This window comes from Urocitellus parryii, chromosome 6 (assembly GCF_045843805.1).
Source record: "Urocitellus parryii isolate mUroPar1 chromosome 6, mUroPar1.hap1, whole genome shotgun sequence".
Lineage (NCBI taxonomy): Eukaryota > Metazoa > Chordata > Mammalia > Rodentia > Sciuridae > Urocitellus > Urocitellus parryii.
In genome coordinates this window covers 8871807-8898253 of record NC_135536.1, presented here as the reverse complement: position 1 = coordinate 8898253, position 26447 = coordinate 8871807, and the positions used below count along the sequence as shown (strand labels likewise).

Sequence of the window (26447 nt, the reverse complement as noted above, 5' to 3'; positions counted from 1 at the left end):
AACAATTTGAGCAACAATATCAATAACAAAAAATATTAAATGATTATAGGGCTACAATCAGCAAAATTCAAAATGTGGGAAATTTTACAGGCAAATGACAAGAAGAAAAACAAATAGGGAGGTGGCATTTGCGAAGAGAGTCAAAGACAGATCAGCCATATGCAGTGACTAGTTTTAGGGTCTTGTTTGGAGATCAGCATGTAAGAAGATATATTTTGAGGTAGTTAGGGGAGATTTGAACCTTATTAGGAATTGTTAATTTTCTAAGGCAATGATGTAAAATAGATATATTTTAAAAAGTACCTGTTGAAAGCATTTTTATTTGTAATGTTGTGGTGTCTGGAGCTTGCTTTAAAATAATCTTAGGAGGAAGTAGTGGATTGGGATAAATGAAACAAATTGACCATGTGTTTCATTTTTGAAATAGAGTGATATATATATGGGTACTCATTGTATCACTTTGTAACTTGTAAGCATTTGGAAATTCCTATAATAAGAAGCTTACTTTTAAAAACCATTTATATTTCTTTTTTTCTGTGAATTTGCCGGTCTGCCATTTTCCTTTTTTTTTTTCATTAGACTTTTATCTTATTTTCCTTATCATTTCAAGGATTTTTTTAAATAATAGAAAATTAGCCTTTTGTCTTATGCTCACAATATCCAAAGTAGAGAAGCTCTTCTATTTTTCATTGTCTTTTGAGTTTGTTCATGGTGCATTTTTAAAAATCTGTGTAGAATTTCAATTTTTTTTTTGTCAGTTTATCAATTTTCTTTATGGCTTATGTGTTGCTTGGAAAAACTTCTGAGACTCTAAAGCTTTTTCGTGTTTTCATGCTGTAATAGGATGTTTATATGCTTACGTTATTTGGTCATCATAGTTTTCTCAGTATATTAGTAATAATCTCCCCTAGAACTCTGCCTCAAGAGTAATTTAGGAAAAATGTTGTTCAGTAGGTATCATGATTTAAAAGTGAACACTTAGAGAATTAATTGTAAACAAAATTTGGTGGTTAATTTTGCCCTCCCCTCCCATAAGAGTTAATGAAAAATCTGTTATTTACAAAATTTTTGAGTACTCTCAAATGTTATGTAAAACAGTTCAAATTTTCTAGTTTTAGAGGAGTTTTGGTATTGCCTTACATAAAGAAGCATTTCTTTTAGCTTTTGCCCTGGAGTCAGGGTTAGGAGCCAGGTATCTCTTCCCTTTAAAGGTGACATCCTTAGGCTTGCTCCTATTTTAAAAATGTCTGACTGTCTTGCATCAATAGTGCAGTGAGTTTCTAATCTTTTAGAAATAGTTGAATGTTACTCTGGTGTCTTCACTATTGGTTCTGGGATATCTTTTTGAACTCAGGCATAAATCTTCTACCCACAGCATAAAAAGTCAGAATTATGTGTAGATTTTACAGAATCCATTCCTTCTGGGAGATGGGGGAATGGTGGCAGTGAGGTGACTTGGGCTTGTGTTTGGAAATGAACATAGTGTTTGTTCTCAGTTAAAAATTTGTTCTGCAGTTGGTAAAACCTTTTTAGAACTTTAAAAAAAATCATTTAAGAAAATAAAATTTGAGTAAGCACGTCTAGTACTATATTTTAAGCATTTTACTCTACTGAAAATTTTGTAGTCTAATGTTAATTACTTTCTTAATACAAGTAAAAAAATGTCACTAGGAAAATTTCTTTCTTTGATTATATTCGCTCTTTTTTTTTTTTTTTTTTTTTGAGTTTGAAGCGTGAGTCTTCACCTAGCTCTTTCCAGCTTAGGTGTGAAAACATGACTAGTGTGACAATTGCTGCTAAAGATTGTGTCACAGTTTGAGTTTAGCTTAATGTTTTTTAGGAATAAATCTATAAATTTATGGGTTCATTATCTCTGGAGGTTCATTTCTGCATTTTCATGGTTTGTTGTGTTATATTTTGATAATTGCATGGTTATAGTTTCAAAAGGTATCATATAGCTGTGAGTATCTGTCATATTGATAGGCATGGTTCTCTGAGTGAAACCAGGAATTGAGTTGGTATTCCTAACAGAAACCCAGAGGAAGGTCCATTACCTTTCCTCTGCCCCAGATTTTTATGTCAAATGGTATTGGTAATAAGTTATTTTTTTAAAAAACATATTTTCTATCCTTATTGGATATTCTTACAGTATTGTCACAAATGTAGAATTGTGGGAACAAAAAGAAGAAATTAGATGAAGACTTTTTGCGTTACTGGGAAGTGGCTGTATAAACTGAGAATTCTGTGTTTTACTTTTCAGATGATTTCTTAGCACTAATCAAATGCATTAGTCAACCTCCAATTAGCTGACTCATTTCTCATTTGTGAGAGGATTGTCTTTAGATGTATTGCTTTCAAATTGTTCCTGATGTAATTTAGTGAAAGAGGTGATGAAGTTCTTTGTTGACCGATTATCTCTGTTGATTTTATTCTTTGACTTACTATAGTTTGGCTGGAAGCCATTTGCACCAAAACATGTAATTATTCTTAATCCCAAATAAGTTTGAAATACAAATGAGTCATTTTGGTCTAGGGATGGGTAAAGCCTTGTTTTGGGCTCCTCCTGAATCATTTGTTCACTAATTTATATTTTTGCCCAGATTTTATTAAAATCTTCAAAGACAGTAGACATGGAGATAACAGAGTATTTACACTGCATATGAATGACTTAATGGAGAAAGGAATATGTACCCGAATATCTAGGCCAATGGTCTAGTCTGTGCTTCATTGTCCCCTGAAGCATTAAGATATACAGATGCTGGGGCTGTTGTGGGATGGGGTCATTATTATTCCAGAGTTCTACTGCTAATTGATATATAGCCAAGCCAAGATTACAGTTATTGCCTTAGATTTAGATGATGAGTACTTATGTAAGCAACTTTATAATTTTGCTCAGAACTTCCTGACATTCATTGAAAAGAGGAAGCATTAGTTTCATGACTCTTTGATATCTTAAAAACTTGGATCATTGAAAGAGGCACTTTCCCACCTCTGCGAGCCTGATACAGTTTAATTTTTTAGATGTTTACAACTGTTCACTGTCTTAATAGTTTTGTCAAAGCATTCGAAACATTGTTTACCTGGAAGAGTTTTTATTGATATTTGAAGCTGGTGGAATAATTTTAAATTATAACTGTGTGAATGCATGAAGCTCAGTGCAGACCAAAGGTTGCATTTTATTTTTCTTTGAATTTTCAGCCCCTCACAGATTCCTGCACATACCATGGAGGTATTTTATAAATGCCTTGGGAATAGATGGGTTCAAGTGTTTAATTTCCTGGTGAACTAAACTGTTATAAAGAGAAAGCTTAGGAAATGTAGAGTTAAGAGATGATAAGCGTGCTTCCTAGACCATCTGTCACTAAGATCAATTGTTTCTACTTGGCACTGTAGATTTATTTTATTTTATTTTTTTGGAGGGGAGGGCAGCTTGGATAAAGTTCAAAACAAAACAAAATAAAAAAAAACACTCTTAAGTTATTTTGTACCTCTTCCATTTAGTGGCTCAGTCAGTACAGTTATTTAAAAAATTGATATTTTATTACTCAATGCATTCAGTGCTTATTGCATTAGCAATACTATTTTAACAACTGTTAGCTATTTCTGCCTTGCCACTTTGTAGTCTATGTTTGATGCTTCAACCTTAGTGATACTTTTCAAATACAAGTCAGAGCATGGTACTTCTGTTTTCAGGACCTTTCAATGATTTCCAATCTCATTCAGAACTAAAGTTTAAGTCCTTACAGTGGCCCATGGGTGGGACATATTCTCCACCCTGTGCCCATTTACATTAGCCATTTCTCTCTCTTGGGTAGTTCTCCAGCTGCGAAGTGCCTTGTCTGAGAACAAGATGGACATGTTCCTGCCTTTGCACGTGCCCCTGCCCCTGCCTATATGTGAGATGCTTTCTCCAGATCATTGACATGGCTATCTGTTCTCACTTTATTTATTTTTTTTGCTTAAATATCACTTTCTTGTCAGGTTTGTCAGACCTTATTTTAAATTCCATCCCCCTTCCCCATATGCCCCAACTCCTTGTCCCTGCTTCCCCCCTCCCCCCTTTTAGCTCTTATTACACTTGGAAGTTTTACATGTTTTAATTTTTAAAATTTATCTTTCTCTTGTGAATAAAATATAAGCTCCACAAGGCTAGGACTTTCTGTCTGCTTCATATGATGTTTTATCCCTGTCTTCTAGAATAGTGCTGGACACAGTACGCTGTCAATAAATATTTATTGAGCAAATGAGTTAATGAAGTAAGCAGTATACATAGTAATAACATAGAATTTTATGGGACTTGATATTTTTATTTTAAGTTAAGTGGCATAGTATGGTAAAAATGTTTTATTTTTGTGAAAAAGTTTGCATCTGGGAGTGATGGTGCATGCCTGTAATCCTAGCTACTTGGGAGGCAGGGAGAAGCAGGAGGATCAATGAAGGTTCCAAGCCAGTCTCAGCAACTTATCAAGGCCCTAAGCAACTTAATGAGAAACTGTCTCAAAATAAAAAAAATAAAATTTCCTAGGGTAATTTTATGTAAATGAGAGAAGGAAGCTAGTTAGCTAGATGGTAAAGAGCCTGTGAGTTCACTCCTCAAGGTACTCCTACCTCCACCTCCACCCCCACCCCCACCCCTGCACCAGACCAAAGATGCAAATTGTTCAGTCTAATGGCACTGCTCAGTTAATAAAATGTAAAGAAAAATAAGGCTTAGTCTATCCTCTACTTTTTTCTTTTTTTTTTTTTTGGTGGCACTGGTGATGAACCCAGGGGTGCTCTACCACTGGGCTACATTCCCAACCCTCCCTTTCCTATTTGTTTTGAGATAGGGTCTCATCAAGTTGCAAGGGTTGGTCTGGAATGTGCGGTCCTCCTAACTCACTCTCGATTAAAGGTGTGTGCCACAGCAACCAGCTCCATCATCTACTTTTCAGGGATGAATTTGATCTATTATAAACCCATTCCTACCCTGAGATGACTTTTTGACACAGATACTATGAAGTATTGAGAATTTTGGATTCAAGCTTATATAGTTCATTTTATAGATGGAATGTATTTTGAGAATGAACTTATACATGTTATTGAAAAATATAAAAAAATGTAAAAGCTTTGGTAAGAAATAAGTCAGTGGGAAAATTCTTGACTTAGATGTTCTTAATGAAACATTGCAAATTAAAATGCAAGTATAATATGTTCCAAAACTTTGTAGAAGGTAGGTTTACCTTTTGCCAAAGTCTGAGTCCCATCAGTGGCCTTCAAGGCTCTGCTAGCCCCCTCATTTCACCTCTGACTCCTCTCTTGCTCATTTCACCCTGGCCACACTGGCATCCTTCCTCTTTGTTGGCCAGGCATGCTTCTACCTTTGGTACAGTTCTGGAAAATTATATTTCACAGAGGACAGCAAGCTTTTTGAAAGAATAAGCTGTTACTTGTACACACAAATTATCTAGAACTGTGAATAACCTGAGTGGAAAATGTAATCAAAGCAAAAGGAAGAGTTTGTTTCAAGAAAAGAAGAATGAAGCAACAGTGTTGAGTGCAATTGGGCAAGTAAATAAGAAAGGATTGAAAATGTCATCTGGATTTTATAACGTGGTGGCCAGTCATGAACTTAGCAAGAGTTGTTAGAGTGGAGTCATGTAAATGGAGTCCCGGTGGCATGAATTGAGTATGTGAGCAAAAAGGAAATTTTAGCAAGTACAGATGATTACTGAGACATTTGGCATTGAAAAGGAAAATAAAGGATGCTAATGGAGGGGGATTAAACATTTTTTATTTTTAAATTTTTTATCAGAGAGCCTTGAGGCACTTTTCAAAACTGATATGAAGGATGCAATTGTGGTAGACACTGATTATATGAGAAAGGGTGAATTAATAGTATAAATCTTGAGAAGGTTGGAGAGGATAGAATATGAGGTGAAGGACCTGATGTTCCATAGGAGAATAGCTTTTTTACATAGTGATAGGAGAGAAGGAAGCTAGGATTGGATGCTAAGTTGGACTTGAAGTGGGTGCAAGTGGCATGTAGATTTGATTCTTGGAAAGAAAAGGGAGGGATTACAGGTGTTTGCCACTGTCCCAGCCTGTTTTCTTTCAAAACTAGGATTTATATCATCTGTTAAGAGTTATGAGCTAGGAAGAGAATTACAGTTTTGAAGAAGAATAAATAACATAATCACAGGGAGTGATTGCTTAGCTTAAAAGCAGTGGCAGTGTCCTCTGTAGTTGGGTGATATCAGCATAAAGTTAGGCATCAGGGACTTGGATTAAAAACAGACTTAACCATTTTGCCTCTTAGTTATAGAAAAGAAATTTATGGAGTTCCTACAAAGTATAATGTATTGTGAATAAGACAATTTTTGTATCCAGGCCGCCCATAAATTTATAGTGAACCTTTCTCATATGCAAGAAGAGGTGAACAATACTTCAAAGGTCATAGCTGACCAAGGAAGAGATAGGTTTTTTGGCATGGGAAAGGTTTTAATAAATGTTTTTGGGTGGGGAGTGGTATAAGGAAGAAAAGGCCAAAGAGTAGAGGTAATGTGTTGGTACCATGTTAGTGGAATGAAGAGTAGTCCAGCTTGTCCTAAATTATCCTTGAATCAGTGTCTTTCTGTATAGTATGAAACATAAGAGAAGTTTGAGACTTTAAAGAAAATTTCATAAAAATATATGACCCAATAAAGGAGCTTATATGCATACCTATTATAGGGAAACTTTGAGTAGTTATGCAATGTATAATGAGCTTTATACAGCATTGTAATTTCCCAGCATAGGTATGAGGAATTCAAAGAGCTCATTAAGTGTCTTAGTATCATTGTTGTGATCCATTCAAGCTTCTCCCCCACCCTGCCCCTCTCAGCAGATTAAAAAAAAATTCCAAATTTGAATCTAGAACTTGAAAAAATGCCAGTTGTCTAAATACAGTACCATATTATGATAAATATAGCTATTGAAATTTTAAAATCTATTCACAAAACTTTGTTTTAATATTCATAGCAGAACTTTTTTGGAATGTTATCTGAAAAACAGAGGACCATTTTATCATCAGAGCTGACTATTAATTAGGCTATTGTTTCAGATATAAAAGTTGATCTGCCACTGAAATTCTATTTGAATATGTATAGTTCCAAGCTTGCTTTGTGTATTTAATAACTTTAGTACCATAATTACTCTGTTTACAATTAAATTTTGGTGAATATGCTAATATGGAATATACCAGTGAGTGATTTCAGCAAAGGGCAGTATTGATTTGCATCTTGATGTGCTTTTCAGTTGCATCTGCATTCCAGTTAGTATCAAAGGGAAAAGAAGCAGTCAGATTATGTAATGGATTATGTGATAAAGCTTTTTTCTTTCCTTCGAAACCTCTCTGTTGCATTGGCTACTATAATAGTAGATTTGAGTGAAGTTGGCTGAAATTAATGCAGAAAGATTTAATTTGGTTATGGGTTGTACCCTCCAGTGTATTCTTTAATGGAAACCTTAATGAAGATATTGGTTTCATTATTAGAAGAAGTCTGGAATGTACTAATGCAATTGTTTAATTCAAATTAGTATTTTAGAACACTCGTTAACTACTAAGGCAAGGACTTATGCTTATCTTACTTTTGAGAGCAGGGATTTGATTTTAAATAATTCCCCTTTCAGAAATTATCTGAAAAGGAACAAGGAGATTGAGATACAACAGATTTCATATTCTCAGAAACTAGTAGGCTTCTTATAATAGTCCTTAACTAGAAAATAAGAGGCACTTCCAGAGTAGTGAGGTCAACCAGAAGTATGGGAGGATATTGAAAGGGACACTCAGGTGTAGACACAGATCCCAGACAAAGCTTGCAGAATCCTGTTCTCCAAAGTAAGTGCATCCCTTGAGAGGCACACTACTAAGCTTTTGTTTGGAAGAACATGAGAGTATTGACAGAAAAGGACGTTAGGCAATGTTATGATATCACAATGTCGTATATTGTTATTGTATTAGTGTGTATTCATATATAAAAGAATATCATTCTATACATGTGTGCAGTTATCAATTTATGGCCTCTCAACTCCAGTTTTTCCCTTCTTTGTTCTGTTTAATACTTGAGCTAGACCCTGTAAATATTTTCTCTTTTCTGGAGTAATGTTAGGTTTTGTTGGTAGAAGGTGAGAGGGGGTCACTGCAAGACATAGGAGAGGAAGGGGCTTCTCTTGCTGTTGTTGTGTCTTTTTCCTTCATTTGTTCATTTTTCTCTCTCTCAAGGTCCAGCTGCCAGCAGTGCTTTCTCTACTGTGAGTATTTTTAGCACTGCAGTAGGCAGCTTATTGCTCCCACCAGTACTCTCCAATGGACCAGCTTCCAGCTTACCAGTACTCCAGAAAACTCTACCACCCAGCAGGGTATTGCCACAACCACTCCAATGAAGAGTACTCTCTTGGGTACTTTCACTTAGCCTTTGAAATAGTAACCGTTTGCCTCCATTTTCTATTCCAATATTCCTTAAAATTGTTTTTTATTCCCTTTAGTGGTTGACCACCTTTTATAAATTAATAATTTTTATATTAGATTCTGTTTAAATTACTTATGTTTTCTGTCTTTTGAGTGAACCCTGTTATAACTCATGGTTTGTGTAATTTACTATTAATTTTGCATAAATAGAGTGAAATAAATCACAATAAATCACAAGTTTGATTAACTTTTAGGAAGTAAACATACAGTTTAAGTATCATCAAGGCTGGCTTTAAAGCATTGCCAGATCCTGAGGTGCCATCCTCATGATGTCTTCTTCCAACTCTTAAGTCATTTCCTCCCGAAAAAGTATCCGCTGTTTGATTTCTGTCACCAGTGATCAGGTTTGTTTTTATTGAAATTCACATAAATGAAACCATATAGTATTTCTTCTTGTCTGGCTTTTTTTCCCCCTCAACATAGTGTTTGGGAGGTTAATCCATTGTGTTATATTTGCTTTCTTGTTAATGGATATGTGGGTTCCCGGTTTGTGGCAATTGTGATAAAAGCTGCTATTATTCTTGTACTTGTCTTTTGATGGACATATTTTCATTTGTCCTAGGTATATACATAGAAGAATTGCTAGGTCAGTTAATTTAACTACTGTCAAATGCATTTTTCAAAATGGTTGAAATGGTAAAGAATGTAAGAGAGTCCCAGTTGTTCTACCTTCTACCAACACTTGGTATTGTCAGACTTTCACAGTTGATGTCTTTAAAAAAATCTTTAAGGAATAGATATTTAAATGCTGTTTTGATATTTTAGATTGTGTTAAAAGAAGAAAAGCTTACAGAAATTTTTTGTGAAGTGAGCATATTAATACCTAAGTATGACAGAAGACAATTAATCTATAGATCAGTCTTATATGAATTTTGTTTCTAAATAAAATGTTAACAAATAGAAATAACCCAGAAGCACATTAAAGAATCATCATCACCAAATATAATTTTTTTTCCCTCTAGGAACAGTTATGTTGAAATGCCCTCTACAAATATGTGGTATACCAACTGCATTTTTTAACATTTTTTTTTATGACTCTCAACACTTTGAAGAGACAAGATGTTGAGTAAATGCTTGTTTACTAATACATTGTCATTGAGCCTCTTGCACCCATGAGAAGCGGCCCCTGAGCACTGACATGGCTATTGGTTGCCTGAGGTCATCCTGAGATTATAGGGAGCAGCAGAAGAGAGTCCTCCACATCTTTTTTCCTTAGGAGCCACATGTAGGAGTTTCATCTAGGTACATTTTAAAGAAATATTTCTGTGTCATAGTGACTTCTTTTTGTCTAAGCCACAGAGTATATGTCAGTGATTCCTTAACATTCATGTGGAGCTAACTTAAGTGTGAGTATGCTTTTAACCCAAGGACAAAGTTAGTTTCAAATATTATTGATGTTTTTCATTCTTTGATTTTTGCAAAGATATCAATTAGCTAGGAACTATATGTTAATACTTTTGTTCCTGTAGCAAGGCCAGGGTCCCCTAGGGGGTCTTGGGTCCAGGATCTTTGTGTCCTGAGCCAAGAATTGAGCAAGAACTGAGAGGTTAAGAAGCAAGATAGAGGTTTATTGATATTGAGAGAAAACACTCTGTGAGAGTAGATGGATTGAGCTGCAAAGTAACTTGGGGTCCCATCTACACAGTGGAGCTCACTTTTACTTTTGGATTTTGGATTTTATTTGGGCAGTGTTAGTTCTTCCACCTTTTCCTGGGGTGGATCTGGGGTTGATTGACTCCTTGATTGACAACAAAACCTGGCATAATTTCTTCTTTATTACCCATGCATAAGTGTCCCCTCACCCCCCACACAGAGGGAAGCAAACTGCAATGCTAATGATATGCTAACTAATAATAAGTTAACTTTAGGTCAGTTCCTGGGCTATTGCATGGACTGAAGATCTTTGGAAGACTTTTCCTTCATCTTGAATTCCTTTTGTGGTCTTCTACATTTCCCCCTTTAACCACAGGATGACCCAGTTTTCCCTTGAAGGAAGGGGCTTCAGGTAGAATGTTGAGTGTCCTTGGAGGAGCTGAAAGTCATAAGGGGTGGTTCCTTCCCCATGCCCTGTCTCCTGCCAGTCACTTTTATGTGAATATTTTTTTGTGCTTGGTTTTCTTGGGTTTCTATGGTATATTTAAATTCCTTGAGCACTGTGGGTTCCCCTGATGTGTATGAGAAGTGAGAAAAAGAAGAACAAAATTGAATAACCATTTGGAAAAAGCTGGTTTCCTACCTCATACCAAAATAAATACAGACAGATCCAAATTTTACCAGCAAAATATATACCATAAAATAATAAAAGAAAACATGAGAGCCATTAAAAGTTTTTTTTTTTTTTAAACAGAGGAGGTCTTTCTGAGAGTGTCATAAAATCCAAAAGCTAAAAATAAACAATGTGAAAAAATAAGTTGGGAATATTACTTGCAATACAAAGAAGTAATTTCTTTAATACGTAATATATAAGAATTGCCTATCAACAAAAATCGAGAATAACAATCTGAAAGAAAATGAACACAGTTCACAGGAAATGAAGTACAGATTTTGCTTAGAAGTCTTTTTTCTTTTTGTTGACTGGGAATGGGATGAGCTTACTGAGTATAAAAAGGTTTCCAGTTTTGATCCCTTAGTGATTGTTAATTATAGGAGGAGTAGTTTTTTAATGTTTAAAATTATATACAATACGGAAAACTTTGTCAAGCAAACAGGTTTAATGAATGTATCTTTCAAGGTGGTCTCATGAGCACCATCTTAATCAAGAAATAAAACTTTGCCTGCCACATCCCCCATCCTAGTCACAATTTCCACATGTTTACCCCAAGTAAAGTCTATCTTTTATGATAACCGCTTTCTTATTTTCATTGTTAACTTGCATCCCCTAAGTACTGTGGTTTAAATTTATCTGCTTTTTCTTTTGTTTTAGATATTTTAAGTTTTTTAAAGTCCAGTTTCCTTCTTCCGTATTCTGGTTCCTCCTTCATTTGTTGAAAATTGTATGTGCTTCAGGATTCCCACAGGAGTTTACTGATCACATTCCTATATTAATTTATCATGTTCTTCTCGTCGTATCTTGTAAATTAGTAGGCTTGATCAGATTTAAGTTCTGTTTGGTTTTGGTTTATGTTTTGGTGTAATTGCTTTATGGGTGGTGGTGTGAATCAGGAGACAAGTGGATCTCCCTCTTATTTCCATGGTAGTTGCTACCAGTGCTTATTGCCCGGATCCATTAATTCATTAGGAGATGGAATTGGGGAAAATGGTACTAATCTAAAACCATTCTTTTTTATTAGCTGAAATATTTCTTAAAGAGAAATTTTTCTTCATCTTCTATTTGCTTACCCAGTGGTACAATTCATGCATGAAAGAGGATAAAACCTTGATTTTTCTCACTTTGCCAGTTTTTATAATGAATTGGTTTCCTGTTATTCTCTTAAAATTTATTCATTAGGATTTCTTTTGTGAACTCTTGGATATATCCATTTTATGTGTTTAAATGCATTGTGATTATTATTTTTACTGACTCAAATTTTCCCCTCAGTTGGAGTATCTTTGAAACTGTCTCCTTAGACTATTTTATATAAACCCTGGTGGTTTTTGATAACTTTCTTGCCATTTAGTATTACAAGATGTCCTAAGCTTCTCTTAGAGATTTTCAGCTCCAGAACTGGAATCAATTATTAAAGAAACCTAGTTTCTTCTAATGGAAACAGTTTTCTTTACAGTTCACCACCAGGATGTTTGTTCTTTCTGGGTTGCTCATTATATCTAAACTTTTTTGTGAATAGGGATAGGGAGTGCAAAGTTTCGTATACATATGTATGTGTGTACTTTTTGTAAAAGATGAACTGTCTTATAAATTAAATCTATTTTCTTTTTTCAGAAATTTTTTAAATATTTATTTATTTATTTTTAGTTTTCGGCAGACACAACATCCTTGTTTGTATGTGGTGCTGAGGATCGAACCTGGGCCGCACACATGCCAGGCGAGTGCGCTACTGCTTGAGCGGTACCACATCCCCAGCCCTAAATGTATTTTCAAGTACAGCATTTTTAATGTACTTCTCCTTTTTTCTCATTTATATCTCCTTTCTTCCAAATTTGAATTGTGATTTTTAAAGACACCAAGGATAATAGAATAAGAATGTTACTTATTACAGTAGTCTCCCTTTATTCACAGGGGAAATCATTCCAAGATCCCCAGTGGATGCCTGAAACCACAGATATACTGTGTATACTATGTATTTTCTTTTATATACATACCTGTCATAAAATTAAGAGTAAGAGATTAACAACAATAACTATTAATATAAAACAGTTATGAAGGGGCTGGGGTTGCGGCTCAGTGGTAGAGTGCTCGCCTTGCACATGCAAGGCCCTGGGTTCAATCCTCAGCACCACATAAAAATAAATAAATAAAAAATAAGTATTAAAAAAAACCCCACAGTTATGGAGCTGGAACTGTGGCTCAGTGGTAGAATGCTTGCTTGGCATGTGTGAGGCACTGGGTTTGATTCTCAGCATGGAGTATAAATAAATAAACAAAATAAAGGCCAATAAAAAATTATAACAGTGGCAGAATTATAATTATACTTTAATAAGTTATGTGTGTCTCTTTCTCAAAACATTATTGTACTACACTTATTCTTCCTGTGGTGCCTATCTGATGAAATGAAGTGATTTGGACATTATGAAGTGGTCTTAGGCTACTACTGCTCACCTTTTTTGCTTGGACAAAAGCATTGCATTATTGTGACAGTCCATGGTGATAACCAAGATGACTGCTATGACTAATGGGTGCTGAGGGTATGCAGCACGGACACAGTGGATAAAAAGATGAAACGTGTAGGTCTGAGCAGAGTGGTATGACTCAAGATTTCATCGTGCTACTCAGAAAGGCATGGAGTTTAAAATGGATGAATTGTTTATTTCTGGAATTTTCCATTTAATATTTTTAAACCTTGTTCATCCTTGGATAACTGAAAGGATTAGTGAGGGGCTATTTTACTTATTTTCATCATTCCACATTTATGGACACAGTAACTTTAGTTAACAAAAGCAAGTATCACTACAGTATGATTACTGGAAAGTTGCTGCTTTTATATATATATTCTCCCACTTTTTATAGTTGGAATATGTCTGCATTGTTTGGATATAAGCCCATTTTATGTACTCCATTCTCTCCTTTGTAACCCTTTTTTCGTTTCAGTTCTACACATGTATATGTATGCATATTTATTAATTTAGTGTGCAGTGATATTGATGTTTCCTTAGTGCTTTTGGATATCTGAGACTTGTTCTGTATTAGATTCTTGTTACCTTTTTCCCTGTTAGTAACATTTCACAATATTTGTACTTTGATTTTCCCTATTATATGTATTGGTTTTCTTTATTTTATGAATTCTTGATTTTTCACATGAAACATTTTCATTGGCTGGATATTGTGGCATACACCTGTAATCCTAGCGATTCAGGAAGCAGAAGCAGGACACCCCAAGTTTGAACCCAGCCTTGGCAACTTAGAGCCTGTTTCAAAACTAGACAGACAAACAAATAAATAAATAAAGGGGCTGGAGATGTAGATCAGAGGTAGAACACCTCTAGAATCCATCCCCAGTACTACCCAACCAAACCAAAAAAACCACTTTCTCATCTTTTTTGCCCTTTCTGAGTTTTTTTTTTTCCTTTTTGCTGTTTCTCTTAAGCCTAAAGTATTTTTCTTTTCAGCCTGCTTGCCTTCTAATTTAGTCTTTATTTCTGAATCTATTTTTCTTTTTCTTTTTTGGTGTTGGGGGTAGAACCTGAGGTTCTGCCACTGAGATGTACACCTAACTCCTTTTATTTATTTATTTTTTTTATTGTTGGTAGTTCAAAACATTACACAGTTCTTAATATATCATATTTCACAGTTTGATTCAAGTGGGTTATGAACTCCCATTTTTACCCCGTATACAGATTGCTGTATCACATCAGTTACACTTCCATTGATTTACATATTGCCATTCTAGTGTCTGATGTATTCAGCTGTCTATCCTATTCTCTACTATCCCCCCTCCACTCCCCTCCCCTCCCCTCCCCTCCCCTCTTCTCTCTCTACCCCCTCTACTGTAAATCATTTCTTCCACTTGTATTATTCTTCTCTTACCCCTCCTTTCCTCTTATATGTAATTTTGTATAACCCTGAGGATCAACTTTCATTTTCATGCAATTTCCCTTCTCTCTCCCTTTCCCTCCCACCTCTCATCCCTGTTTAATGTTAATCTTCTTCTCTAGCTCTTCGTCCCTACCCTGTCCTTAGTTATTCCCCTTATATCAATGAAGTCATTTGGCATTTGTTTTTTAAGGATTGGCTAGCTTCACTTAGCATAATCTGCTCCAATGCCATCCATTTCCCTCCAAATTCTATGATTTTGTTGTTTCTTAATTCAGAGTAATACTCCATTGTGTATAAATGCCACATTTTTTTTATCCATTCATCTATTGAAGGGCATCTAGGCTGGTTCCACAATCTTGCTATCGTGAATTGTGCTGCTATGAACATCGATGTAGCAGTGTCCCTGTAACAAGCTCTTATTAGGTCTTTAGGGAATAGACCGAGAAGGGGAATAGCTGGGTCAAATGGTGGTTCCATTCCCAACTTTCCAAGAAATCTCCATACTGCTTTCCAAATTGGCTGCACCAATTTGCAGTCCCACCAACAATGAACAAGTGTACCCTTTTCCCCATGTATATCCTCTCCAGCACTTGTTGTTGTTGGACTTCCTAATGGCTGCCAATCTTACTGGAGTGAGATGGTATCTTAGGGTGGTTTTGATTTGCATTTCTCTGACTGCTAGCGATGGTGAGCATTTTTTCATGTACTTATTGATTGATTGTATGTCCTCCTCTGAGAAGTGTCTGTTCAGGTCCTTAGCCCATTTGTTGATTGGGTTATTTGTTATCTTATTGTCTAATTTTTTGAGTTCTTTGTATACTCTGGATATTAGGGCTCTATCTGAAGTGTGAGGAGTAAAGATTTGTTCCCAGGATGTAGGCTCCCTGTTTACCTCTCTTATTGTTTCTTTTGCTGAGAAAAAACTTTTTAGTTTGAGTAAGTCCCATTTGTTGATTCTAGTTGTTAACTCTTGCGCTATGGGTGTCCTATTGAGGAATTTGGAGCCCGACCCCACAGTATGTAGATCATAGCAAACTTTTTCTTCTATCAAATGCCGCGTCTCTGATTTAATATCAAGCTCCTTGATCCATTTTGAGTTAACTTTTGTGCATGGTGAGAGAAAGGGATTCAATTTCATTTTGTTGCATATGGATTTCCAGTTTTCCTCCTTTTATTTTTAATTACTTTTTTTCTGCCACTTAATTTATGAGTTTTTCTAATAATGATTCTTGTTAATCTTTGTATATAATTTTTATTTACCTTGATTTGAAACATTTATAGCTTTTAATTTTCTGGGAAGAAGTGTTTTTCTGAAAGGATATTTTCTTTGTTCTTTTTTCCCCTTACTATCAATTTTGTGTGGGACTAGACCTTGATTCCTTTCAGTTGCTGAGATTTGTATACAAGTAGTTTTCTTTATGTACAGTTAGTTTTAGTTGGACTTTGAATTATTTCTAGAGGTCCCTCTCTATTTGTTTTTGTGTAGTCTTCTAAAATGTGGAGGCTAATACCCAGATGCACTTTTATTAGAACCTTGTATTATCCTCATGATGCTACTTTGGATTGTATCCTCAGCGTTTTCTCTTTAGCTTGAGTGGAGCCTGGCTGGTTACTTTGGAGAGTTGTGTAGTCCAGCCTGGTTTATCTTACCTGCTCAAATTCTGGGTTTTTGGAGATAGAGATATTGCCCCCCGTTTTGTTATCCGTGGGTTTGGAGTTTTGCTTTTATGTTGTCCTGTCTGCTGTTGGGGGGAATTCAAGGAGATTAAACAGCTGCGCTGCTGCAACCACCAGGCTCAGGGTTAACCTTGAGCCTGAATTCCCTCCTCTCTTAAATGGAGGTGATAATGTGGTCTTCAGAGTTTTGAGAATGAATGAGATCTACTTAAAGCATCTAATCTAGTGTCCTAAGTGCTCTCCTAAGGGCCTGTTGTATTTAATTGTATTTTGTTTTCATAATACAATAGTATTGTGTACCTGTCACATCAGTGTTAACCTTTATAAACTACTCATGGCATTGGTATAATGTGTGCATTCTATTTGGTGCACCTTTCCCCTAAACTTCATGGAACGATTTTTTAAAAATAGCATTTTAATTGTAGATGATATGTAATTGAAACTTAAAACTAAATATTTTCCTTGAAAGTAATTTCATAGATCATTTTATTTATACTCTCCTATCCAAGCTAAGAGATAATGAAATTGAATTTGAGCCATTATAAATCAGAATTAGCAGATGTCCTTAACTTAAGTGTTGGGATAAGTAGGAATTCGAACAACCTCTCTGCACAGAAGCTTTCCTTTAGGAAAAATGTTTTGAACACTACTGAGATTATAATTATGAGTGTTGCTTTGTTCTGTCTTACAGTGAAAAATGCCTCGTGTGAAAGCAGCTCAGGCTGTAAGACAGGGCCCTGCAAAGAGACGTCTTGCAGAACAATTTGCAGCTGGGGAGATAATAACTGACATGTCAAAAAAGGAATGGAAACTAGGATTACCCATTGGCCAAGGTGGCTTTGGCTGTATATATCTTGGTAAGTGTATGACTACTTCTAATCATCAATCCAAAGATTTATGTGCTTTCTTATCAAAATGGTTTCTCATTTATGAGCTATTATTGGATGTTCCTAATAATCTGCAGTCAACTTAATATTGTATGATTAAGCAAAAATGCATCTCTGACACAAGAGTAGAAGATTGCTCATTTAATCACAGTGGAAAAAGAGGATAAAATATATGTCATACTATCACTAGTGTGCACTATGGCTTTGATTTTTAAGGTATTTTATACAATTTTAATGTCTTGAGACTCAAAGCTATATACTTCTTTTCTCCCCCATTTCTACCCAAGTAGAATTTATTCTCTCTTTGACAAATTTTACATGTCTTTTACAGGTGTGGATTTTTCCATACCTGCACAACCCAAATAATCAGTGTAATGGAATTAGGAGAATGACCTGGAAACTGCATATTGGGCTTGATCAAATGTACCACTAATTAAAGTACTTTCATTGAAATTTTTGGAGATACATTTAGAACCTAGAAATTCTGTAGGTTAAATTATTGATTTTAAAAAATATTTTACCTGAGTATTTGTAAAGCTTTCTGCTTCACCAAGAATATTAGTAGGGGTTGAATTAACAAAGCATTTTTGTATTAGCTTTTGATATTTCTCTTTAAATTTTCCATTTGTTGTTGTTATCCCACCTCATCTCAATTTAGTTATTTAACTGTTTATTAATTTCTCCATGGAAGTTTATGAAATTGTACTTTTAGCCATGCAACCTTTTTTTTTTTTTCTTTCAAGCTAATAGTGTAGCATAGATGAGAATCACCTGGAAACTTGTTAGAACTGCAAATTCTTAGGCCCTACTCCAGACCTGTGCATTCAACACTGTAGGAGAGGGCCCAGCAGTGTGTTTAAAGTTTGAGAACCACAGCACAGGTAAAATAGCAGCTGCTCTTACTCAAGAGAGGTCCTACCTTAACTTCCTCTGCCATCAGTGGGCTGCAGTTGGTCAGTTGCAGTCTCTTGGCCTGTCTTCATAAAACATAGCTTCAAAATTGGTGTTTTTCTATATCGTATACATTGTATAAGATTCATATAGGCAGGGGAAACTTGTCTTTGGGAAAATAGGTATTGATTCCTTGATCTTGTTTAGAGTCATACCCATTCCACTGAATTAGGCTGTATTTGACTTCAGGAGAAAGTCTTCATAAACTCTGAAGAAGTAGCAGCTATATATTAGCCATGTGGTTTAGGAGAAATGGGTAGATTATATGTAAGTTGTCTCTACTGCAGGATATGTGGATTTTTGACTTGTTAATGGCAACTTGTCTCTAAACAAGTAGACCCTTTTTCTATTAACTTGCTTTATTTTATAACCTTTTGCAAATTTGAGACTTGCTCTGCATGTGTGTTAAATGTTTTGTTTGTATTATTAACAGGTGCTATCTAGTGTTATTTTTTAACATCAATGGTTTTATATCACTATGTGGTAAAACTTTGCTTTTGTAAACCTGGGTTGACTAATTTAAAAAGAATAGATTTGCTTGAATATGGCTGCCTCTAGTTCATCTCTTTGTACCCACTTATACATTGAAACACCATATTCAAGATCATTTTCAGTGTCTATTCATGAAATTAATAGATTGCCTTGGAAATTTCATTTTTTTTCCTCTGTAGCATTTGATACTGTATATCTTTTCTCCCCCCCCCCAAAAAAAAATGCTTCCATTGTCTTCATGGTATACTATACCTTCCCCCCTTGTTTTCTTCTTCTGGCTGTGCTTTGTCTTCTTTTTAAGTACTCATATGTTCTTCAGCTCTCCTTCCTTGTCTCACTTATCCCTCTGTGTATTCTCTCAGACTGATCTTATTAGATTTCATGGCTTTTGTTACTTCTCTTTATTTTTGATTTCCATATCTTTCATCTATAACCTAGGGCTTGATCTCCTATATTCAGGCCCATGGCCAGTGGCCTACAACAAGTCCCTAGATGGATGTCCCATAGACATGTCTTAAATTTATATCATATTTTATTTTCTGATCATGTCATGATTAGGAGAGGATTATCTGAATAAATGAAATATGTTAAGCTAGATACTGGGAAGATGTTCTTGCATATTCCCTCATTAATTTTTCTAGTACCTTATCTACTCCTATTGCTTTAACTGTGACTTCTCAAATCCATCTGTTTCTCTCCTTCTTTCCTGCCAGTACCCTAGGTTAGGCCATTATCTCATCTGTTCTGGACTCACACTGACACGGAGATTCTTTCTTCTCATCTAGTCCTGGCCTCCTTGCATCCCATTGTTCACAGTGTGGCCTGAGTGGCCTAATATGCCAATCAGATCATTTGATCATTCTGTTTAAATCTCTTTAGTGATCTCCAGTGCCCTTAAAGAGCCAGGCTTTTTTTTTTTTTTTTTTTTAAGAATGGCATACAGGACCCTATATATGTTTGTTTTTACCCCTTTTGTTTCCTTAAATCTATGCTTCAGCCATCCGTCTGCCCTTTGTCTCTAATCTGTGAATATGTTGCTGCTGCCTTTTTTTTTTAACTTACTAATTTATTTTGTTTAACCAATACATCCAACATAAATAATTTCAACATATAGTTAAAATAAAATTGCCAATGTGATAATGTCATGGCATGGAGCATGTGGCAGGGCCAAGCTGCTCACCTCATGATGGAAAGAAAGCAGAGAGAGGACAGGACCAGGGTCCCAACAGCTCATTTAAGGACATGTGCTGGATAACCCATTTCCTCCACTTAGGACCCACCTCCTGAAAGGTTCCACTAGCTCCTAATAAGCCCCATCAGCTAGTGACCAAGCCTTTAACAGATGAGCCCTTGGGGACACTTAAAAATCCAAACCATAACACTGTTATCTGTTATATGCCACATATTTATCTATTCTTCCCCTTGATGGACATTTAGGTTGTTTCTATGTCTTGGCAACTGTATATAATGCTTCAGAGAAACATGGAAATGCACATATCTCATTGAAAACTTTATATGATGCACCTTGCTCCTCAGAGCTAAGTGTAGAACAGGTACTATATGTTTATGTTTCCCTTGTGTTTACCCTTGCTTAATAGTTTCCACATGCCTTGAAATTACTTTTTTAAATTCCAGAATAAACAGGTACTTCTTGACGAGGACAGCTCTTATTTTCCTTGTGCCTGGCATATTTTGCACTTCGTACTGTTTGAGTGAATTATTGTGCTTGCTTTCCTTCCCACCTTTCCTCATCTGAATTATCTAGTATTATTGGGATGCTATCTTCATTTTAATATTCTGTTAAAAACTCTGAACCTGCATTATTACTAATTTAATATCCAAGTGACATTCCCTGGGACTGTTCCTCAAGGAGCTCAACCTCTTCATCTGCCCATAATAGCCATTTTTATCAGTTGGTCTTTCTTCTTTAGTCTGAAGTATTTTAGCTGCAGCCCTTCTAAACACTGCTGCTTTCCAGCTGATTTGTAGTTTCTTGTTTTCCATTGCCTGTTCCTCTTCATCTCATCAGCTTCTAATGTGAGAGTGCCTTAGGGTTCAGTCCTAGAATTCCTTCTTTCCTCTTTCTACACTCATTCCCTAGGGGATCTCTTCCAGTCTCAGAGCTTTAAATAAATAGTGTATCTGTGTTGATAACTCTCAAATATATTTTCCCTACTTAGGCTGTTCTCCTGAACTGAAGATTTAAATATCCAACTGCCTTTTAACATCTCTCTGAACTTGGATGTTTAATAAACATTTGCAACTTAAGATACTCCAAAGAATGAGTTCCTTCTGCAGTTTTCTCCATATTAGCGACTTCCTCTTTCCAGTTGCTTAGGCCAAAATCATGGAGGCATCTATACCTCCATTTTTCTCTCTTAAACCTTTACCTTCAATCTATCAACGAATCCTGTTGGCTCTCTTTAGAATGTGTGGTCAGTCTGACCAATTATCAATACCTTCTCTTGTTTTTCACACTGGTCACTCTTTTCTCCCTTGGAGTACTATTACTTCTTGCTCATTGATCTGCCAGATTCTGCTTTTGCCCCCTGTTCACCAAAATGAGTCTGATCTTGCCAGTCCCCTTCTCAAAACCCTGGTGTTACCTGTTAAACCCTGCTGCTTTTCTGATGTCTCTTGTCACTTTTCTAACCTCCTTATTTCTTCTCTCCTAGTTACAAACTTGTCCAGCATGCTCCCACATCTAGTCCTTTGTGCTGGTCTGCCTAGAGTTCATTTCCCTCTGTACTCTAGGCTCACTCCCTGGATCCCTTGAGACCAGTGCTTGAGTAGTGCTGTCCACAAGGTCTCTTCTACACTGTAACTCTGCCTCCCTTCTTTGCTGGCTTAATTTTTCCCCTGGTACCTACTGCCTTCAAACATACTTATTTGTTATCTGAATCTTTTCTAAATCCCTATTTTCTAGAAACTGGCATTTAAGAGGTATTTGGTAAATAGTGAGAATATGGGCAATGTTATATGCTTATCTCAGTATTCTAAGAAAACAGTACTTCTTTATTTGCATGAAATAAAAAGACAGTTATGTTAAAATTATTTTGGATGGCAGTTAAAAGTTCCGGTACGTCCTTAAGTATTGATCTGGATGAGTTTTTCCCAAATTAGGAGTTTTTGAACTTCAGTTCCCTATTTTCATACCTTTCAGATGTTCCTTATAAACAGATTTCATAGTTTATTAAAATTTAAAAATTATATCAGTTATTCTTCAGGGAATTCACAATGCATGTCAGAATGTCAAAGGCCATGAATACTTTTGAGTTAAAGAAATATTTAACGTAAACTTGGAGTCTCCTGCAATTAAATTGATCAAATTCTAGAAACCAGAGTTTGTAAGATGTGTTCTAGTTTCAGACATGTTAAAACATGGAACAGTCCTAAAATTGACGAAATGTGCTGTGATAATATCCTGAAACACATATTTGGGAACTGAAACTTACTCTATCAAGGGGTTACAGATATATAGATCTAAATATTGGTATAATATTTATAATAATGTTACTTGTTCTGATATTATTTAATTTTTTTAAACAGCTGATAGAAATTCTTCAAAATCGGTTGGCAGTGATGCACCCTGTGTGGTAAAAGTGGTAAGAAAATGTTTCAGCTAATATTTTTCTTTGCTTAACTGAAGTTAACATAATATTTATTTTGTAAAACTTCCTTTTTGATAAGTATAATTAATTAAACCGTAATGTATTACATTTTAAATAACGTTTTGTAAATGTTTTATGAGAAACAAAAGAAGCTTTACAATTTGAAGTAATTTGTGCTCAAGAAGTCCTTCTGGCCTGTTTTGAATTAGAGTGGTACTGGTATTTGGGGTTAAGTGAATAAAAGTGTAGAAATATGCAGCTGTGGAGTAAAAATATTCAGCTCAGTCTTTTCATTTTATCTGTTTGGATTAGGTGAGATGCATTTAATATTTACATTACTGATTTAATGTAATTTTATTATATTTTGCATTTATTTCTGGACTTCTACTTGGTTAATATTTTTTTCTTTTGACTTATTCCTGATTTTCTTCCCTTCCTTGTTCAGCTCAGTAAATTAAATTATTTATGATTGTTGGCCTTTCTCTGATATGCTAATGTCAAAATTAGTGTGTAAGGATTGACAACATCTCATCTTACATAATAAGCACGCTATGAATAACCAGGTCAATTTACAAATTTATGAACTAAAAAGATGACTTTTTTTTTTTTTTTTAAATCAATTATCCACCTTTTTACTTACCAATGTTTGTCCCCTCCCCCAGGGTGTTTTATTTTTCTTTGGTACCAGCAGTTGAACTCGGGGGCACTCGACCACTGAGCCACACACATCCCTATCCCTGTTTTGTATTTTATTTAGAGACAGGGTTTTACTGAGTTGCATAGGACCTCAGCCTCTGGAGCCTCCAGGAACCTCAGCTTCTGTGCCTGACCCCCAGAGTTCTTTAATACATGTGAAAAACATGTTTTTGTTAAACATAAGAGTCAGCAGAATATGTTATTTGGGGAAATTAATATATAACTCCCTGTTTTTCCTAAAGGCTTCACAACTCATGAGTTAGAATTACTTGAAAGTTTTTCGTTTTTGTTTCACTCAGTTTTTGTTTCACTTAGTTTTTGTTTCACCCAGCTTTTTTGGAACGTGTAAGACTGGAAGATGCCGCACCACATAACACAGATCACGAAAGAGGTTCCCATTTTATTACAAAAGGGTGTGTGTTTATATAGGTCTAAGGAGAGGTCGCAGGGCTGAGGTAGATAACAGGTCGCCCTTTTATAGGCAAGCTCTTCCGTATGTCAGTTTTGGAGCCCAAGAAGTTAATTCTAATTGGGGCTAAGGCATCCCACTAGCAGGGTTTGAACGGTGGCGCCGTCGGGAACGTTTTGCGCCAGTGAAAGAAACAAAGAGGAGAAAGAGGGTCGTTAGATTCCATGTTGGGGTATTTCTCTGGGGTGCTGCTGCCGTTATATGTTTTCCCAACATTCCTCCCTTTTTGTTTTAGGAATTGGGGCGTCGTTAGTCAGATCTGGCTGCTTCTGGCTGTGCGGGGGCGGCGTAGGGCCTAGAAGAGGAAGTGGAGGAATGTTGGGGGGGGGCAGGTCTGGGGATATCATGGCAACCAGAAATAAAACCCAGTGGCTATAGACAGCTACTTCCGTAGGGGTGAAGTCTATGAAAGTTCCCTGAAACCACAAGTCGTGGATGGCATCGAACCAGTCCTGGATGGAGGAAATAGTTGGTATCAGCCACTGGTCCTGTAACAGAGACTCTAGGAAATATTGGAAGCGTTGCCTTGACATGGCGTCACCAGCACCTGAAGAAGATCAGAGCAAACAAAAGCAGGATAAAGATAAAAAATTAAAGCAAACGTCAGTTTTTGGCAGAAGTTCCATGTCGAGGGACTGACAGAGAAGATGCCAAGGGCCATGAGGAGGCTTAAAAGGACCTAAAGGCTCAAGAATCCAGGATGGCAGATTAAGAGTTTCTCCGAGCTCGTTGTCTCCCACTGTCCAATGTCCGATGCCTTCCATCACGCCTGGTAGTGAGCTTCAGCAATGAGTGAGCTGTTCTCTTGAAGATGTTGGGGGTTCACTGGGCCGAGGCTGATAGTACCTAAGCAGAAGCTGGTTGAAAGTTTGGTTAGAGATCTTCCGTAATTGGCCCTGTAGGAAGTGAAGCAGACAGGGCAGGAACAGACACATCAGGAAAAGAAGACATATGGGCCCTAAAAGAGGCAACAGCCACGATTGGAAGTAGGCTAAAAAGAAGGTGGCAAATGGGTTTTGGTTTGGTGGATTTTTCAAAGAGGTAGCCAAGTCGGTGAGCTTGAATTACATTAGTTTCCACAAGGCCTGATTCATTGATGTAGTAACAGCATTCTTCCCTCAAGAAAAGACAGGTTCCACCTTTTTCGGCTGTGAGTAAGTCTATAGCTTGTCGATTTTGAAGAGTAACTTGAGCCAAGGATGTGACCTACCTTTGTAAAGATGCTAGAGATTCTGCCGTAGAAGTGAGCACTTGTTCAAGTTTAGAACTTATGTCCTGTACAGCCCATAAGGAGTGTCCTAGAGTTCCACCTCAGATACAGCCAGTGAGAGACCCACCAGTATTGGAAGGGAAGCAGCCCGCTTATTCCGCACTGGGGGAGACAAGAGGACCTGCACTTCAGCTGGGGTATAGAGAGTCAATTGTGGGACAAGCGTCACCAGTATACATGGGGTAGAGGTGTTGGTGAATAAGATGGTGATGAGAGAACCATTACACCAGAAGAATGAGCCAGGTGGTGCATAGAGGGCGAAGTTAAAGGTGATGTTAGAGCGGCAAAACTTTGACTGGGAGACACCCAAGCCCAGGAGGCAGTGCTGGGGAATCACAGTATGGTGAGACTCCTCGGGCTCCCCTAATGGAGTGTCGGGTGAGAGGGTTCGGAGAGAACGGCGGGCAGATGGAGTGGAGGAAATTTGAGAGGTCAGAAGCCCAGAAGTTCAAGGGAACTGCTGCAAGCAAAGGTCGAGTCAGAGAGGCGCATAAGTAGCAATCAGTTGGTGTGATGGCGGGGAGGGTTAGATTTAAGAAGGTTACAGTTTCAGTTAGTAGTCGTAGCCATGAATACTGTGGTAGACTCCCGACATTAGGCTCATATGGATCCTGTATGGAGTCTAACAACTGCTGTTCGGAATGCTTTATGTCAGTAGAGATTATAGCTACTGAGGGCTGGGAGGGTTGAAGCTCTCGGGAGATGGAGATGGAGCCACAGTGGGTGGGAGAGGATATGTCACAGTAGAAGGAAGCATTTACCCTAGAAGTCCAGCGTGGATGGTTAGGGTCAGTGATAGCCAATTGATAGCCGCCACCCCCCCCCCCCCCCATCAATCTCAAATTTCCAACGCAGGAATCCCCGATGCATGCATGTGGGTTATGAACGTTACATGACCAGTAGGGGCATCCCCCATAGGTTTCGGGCCATCATTTGCAGTAATCCTCTGTCTGATCATATAAGAAGCAAAGGTAAGGCCTAGTGGCTATTTTTAAAAGTTCAGAATTCTGGGAGGAGAGGGGAAGGAAGATGGATGCATTACATCCCGTAGGGGCGCAATCGACTGAAGAAACTAGACGAGTGTAACAAGGACATATCTCTCTCTGACTTTGAATCTCCAAGTATCATGGTGGAGTATGGGCGGTTACACGAGACAGGCGAAGCTTTAGAGGATAGTTAGGATGTGGAGAGCAGGAGTAAAGGGGAGGTCTAGAAGATGACTCTTAAGGCTCCTCTGGGATAGTCTTGTCATCAGCAGGTGGGGCGGCCTCCTGGTGATATGGCTTCAACAGGACTCCTCAGTTTGATCTGGTATGAAGCATAGCATTGCTGAACATAAATGGGATGAGGTGGCCCAGTTGAATCCAGTAACATTAAGGGCCCGATTACAGTCAGTGAAAGGCCAATTGCCTTGGCCCATATACTGAGAGCGGATGGTGCCATCCTGTTGCCATGTCGCTTGGATGTAGAGGCGCCATCTGTGGGTTGGGATAGAAGCTTGAGAGAGATTAATGATTAGTAATAGGAGAGGGTTGGCGAGAAACTTTGGGTTTTGTGGGCCCCAGCATGGTGGAAATATGACTATATGGGGTCCTGTCCGGTGAGGTTTCAACGACTGAGAATGTAGCTCTCGAAGTAAGACTGCATCACCCGGTTGAAGAGGGTCCGATTTAATTCCCGATTGTGCTGGAACAGAAGTAACAGATGGTGCAGGAAGACACCAGTGTGCGTGTTCTCTTAGGAGTTTGTATAGAA

At 37.0% G+C, this 26447-nt stretch overlaps 1 protein-coding gene across 3 annotated transcripts in view; it reads left to right on the top strand.

Annotated features, from left to right (window-relative positions):
• Positions 1-26447, top strand: part of Vrk1 (VRK serine/threonine kinase 1) — an 87838-nt gene that overhangs the window by 18859 nt on the left and 42532 nt on the right. For all 3 annotated transcript variants that reach the window (XM_026399422.2, XM_026399420.2, XM_026399421.2), the window contains 2 exons: positions 17008-17173; positions 22196-22251. In XM_026399422.2, coding sequence (XP_026255207.1) covers positions 17014-17173; positions 22196-22251 — 216 coding nt within the window. In that variant the 5' untranslated portion in view covers positions 17008-17013. The remainder of the gene's footprint in view (positions 1-17007; positions 17174-22195; positions 22252-26447) is intronic.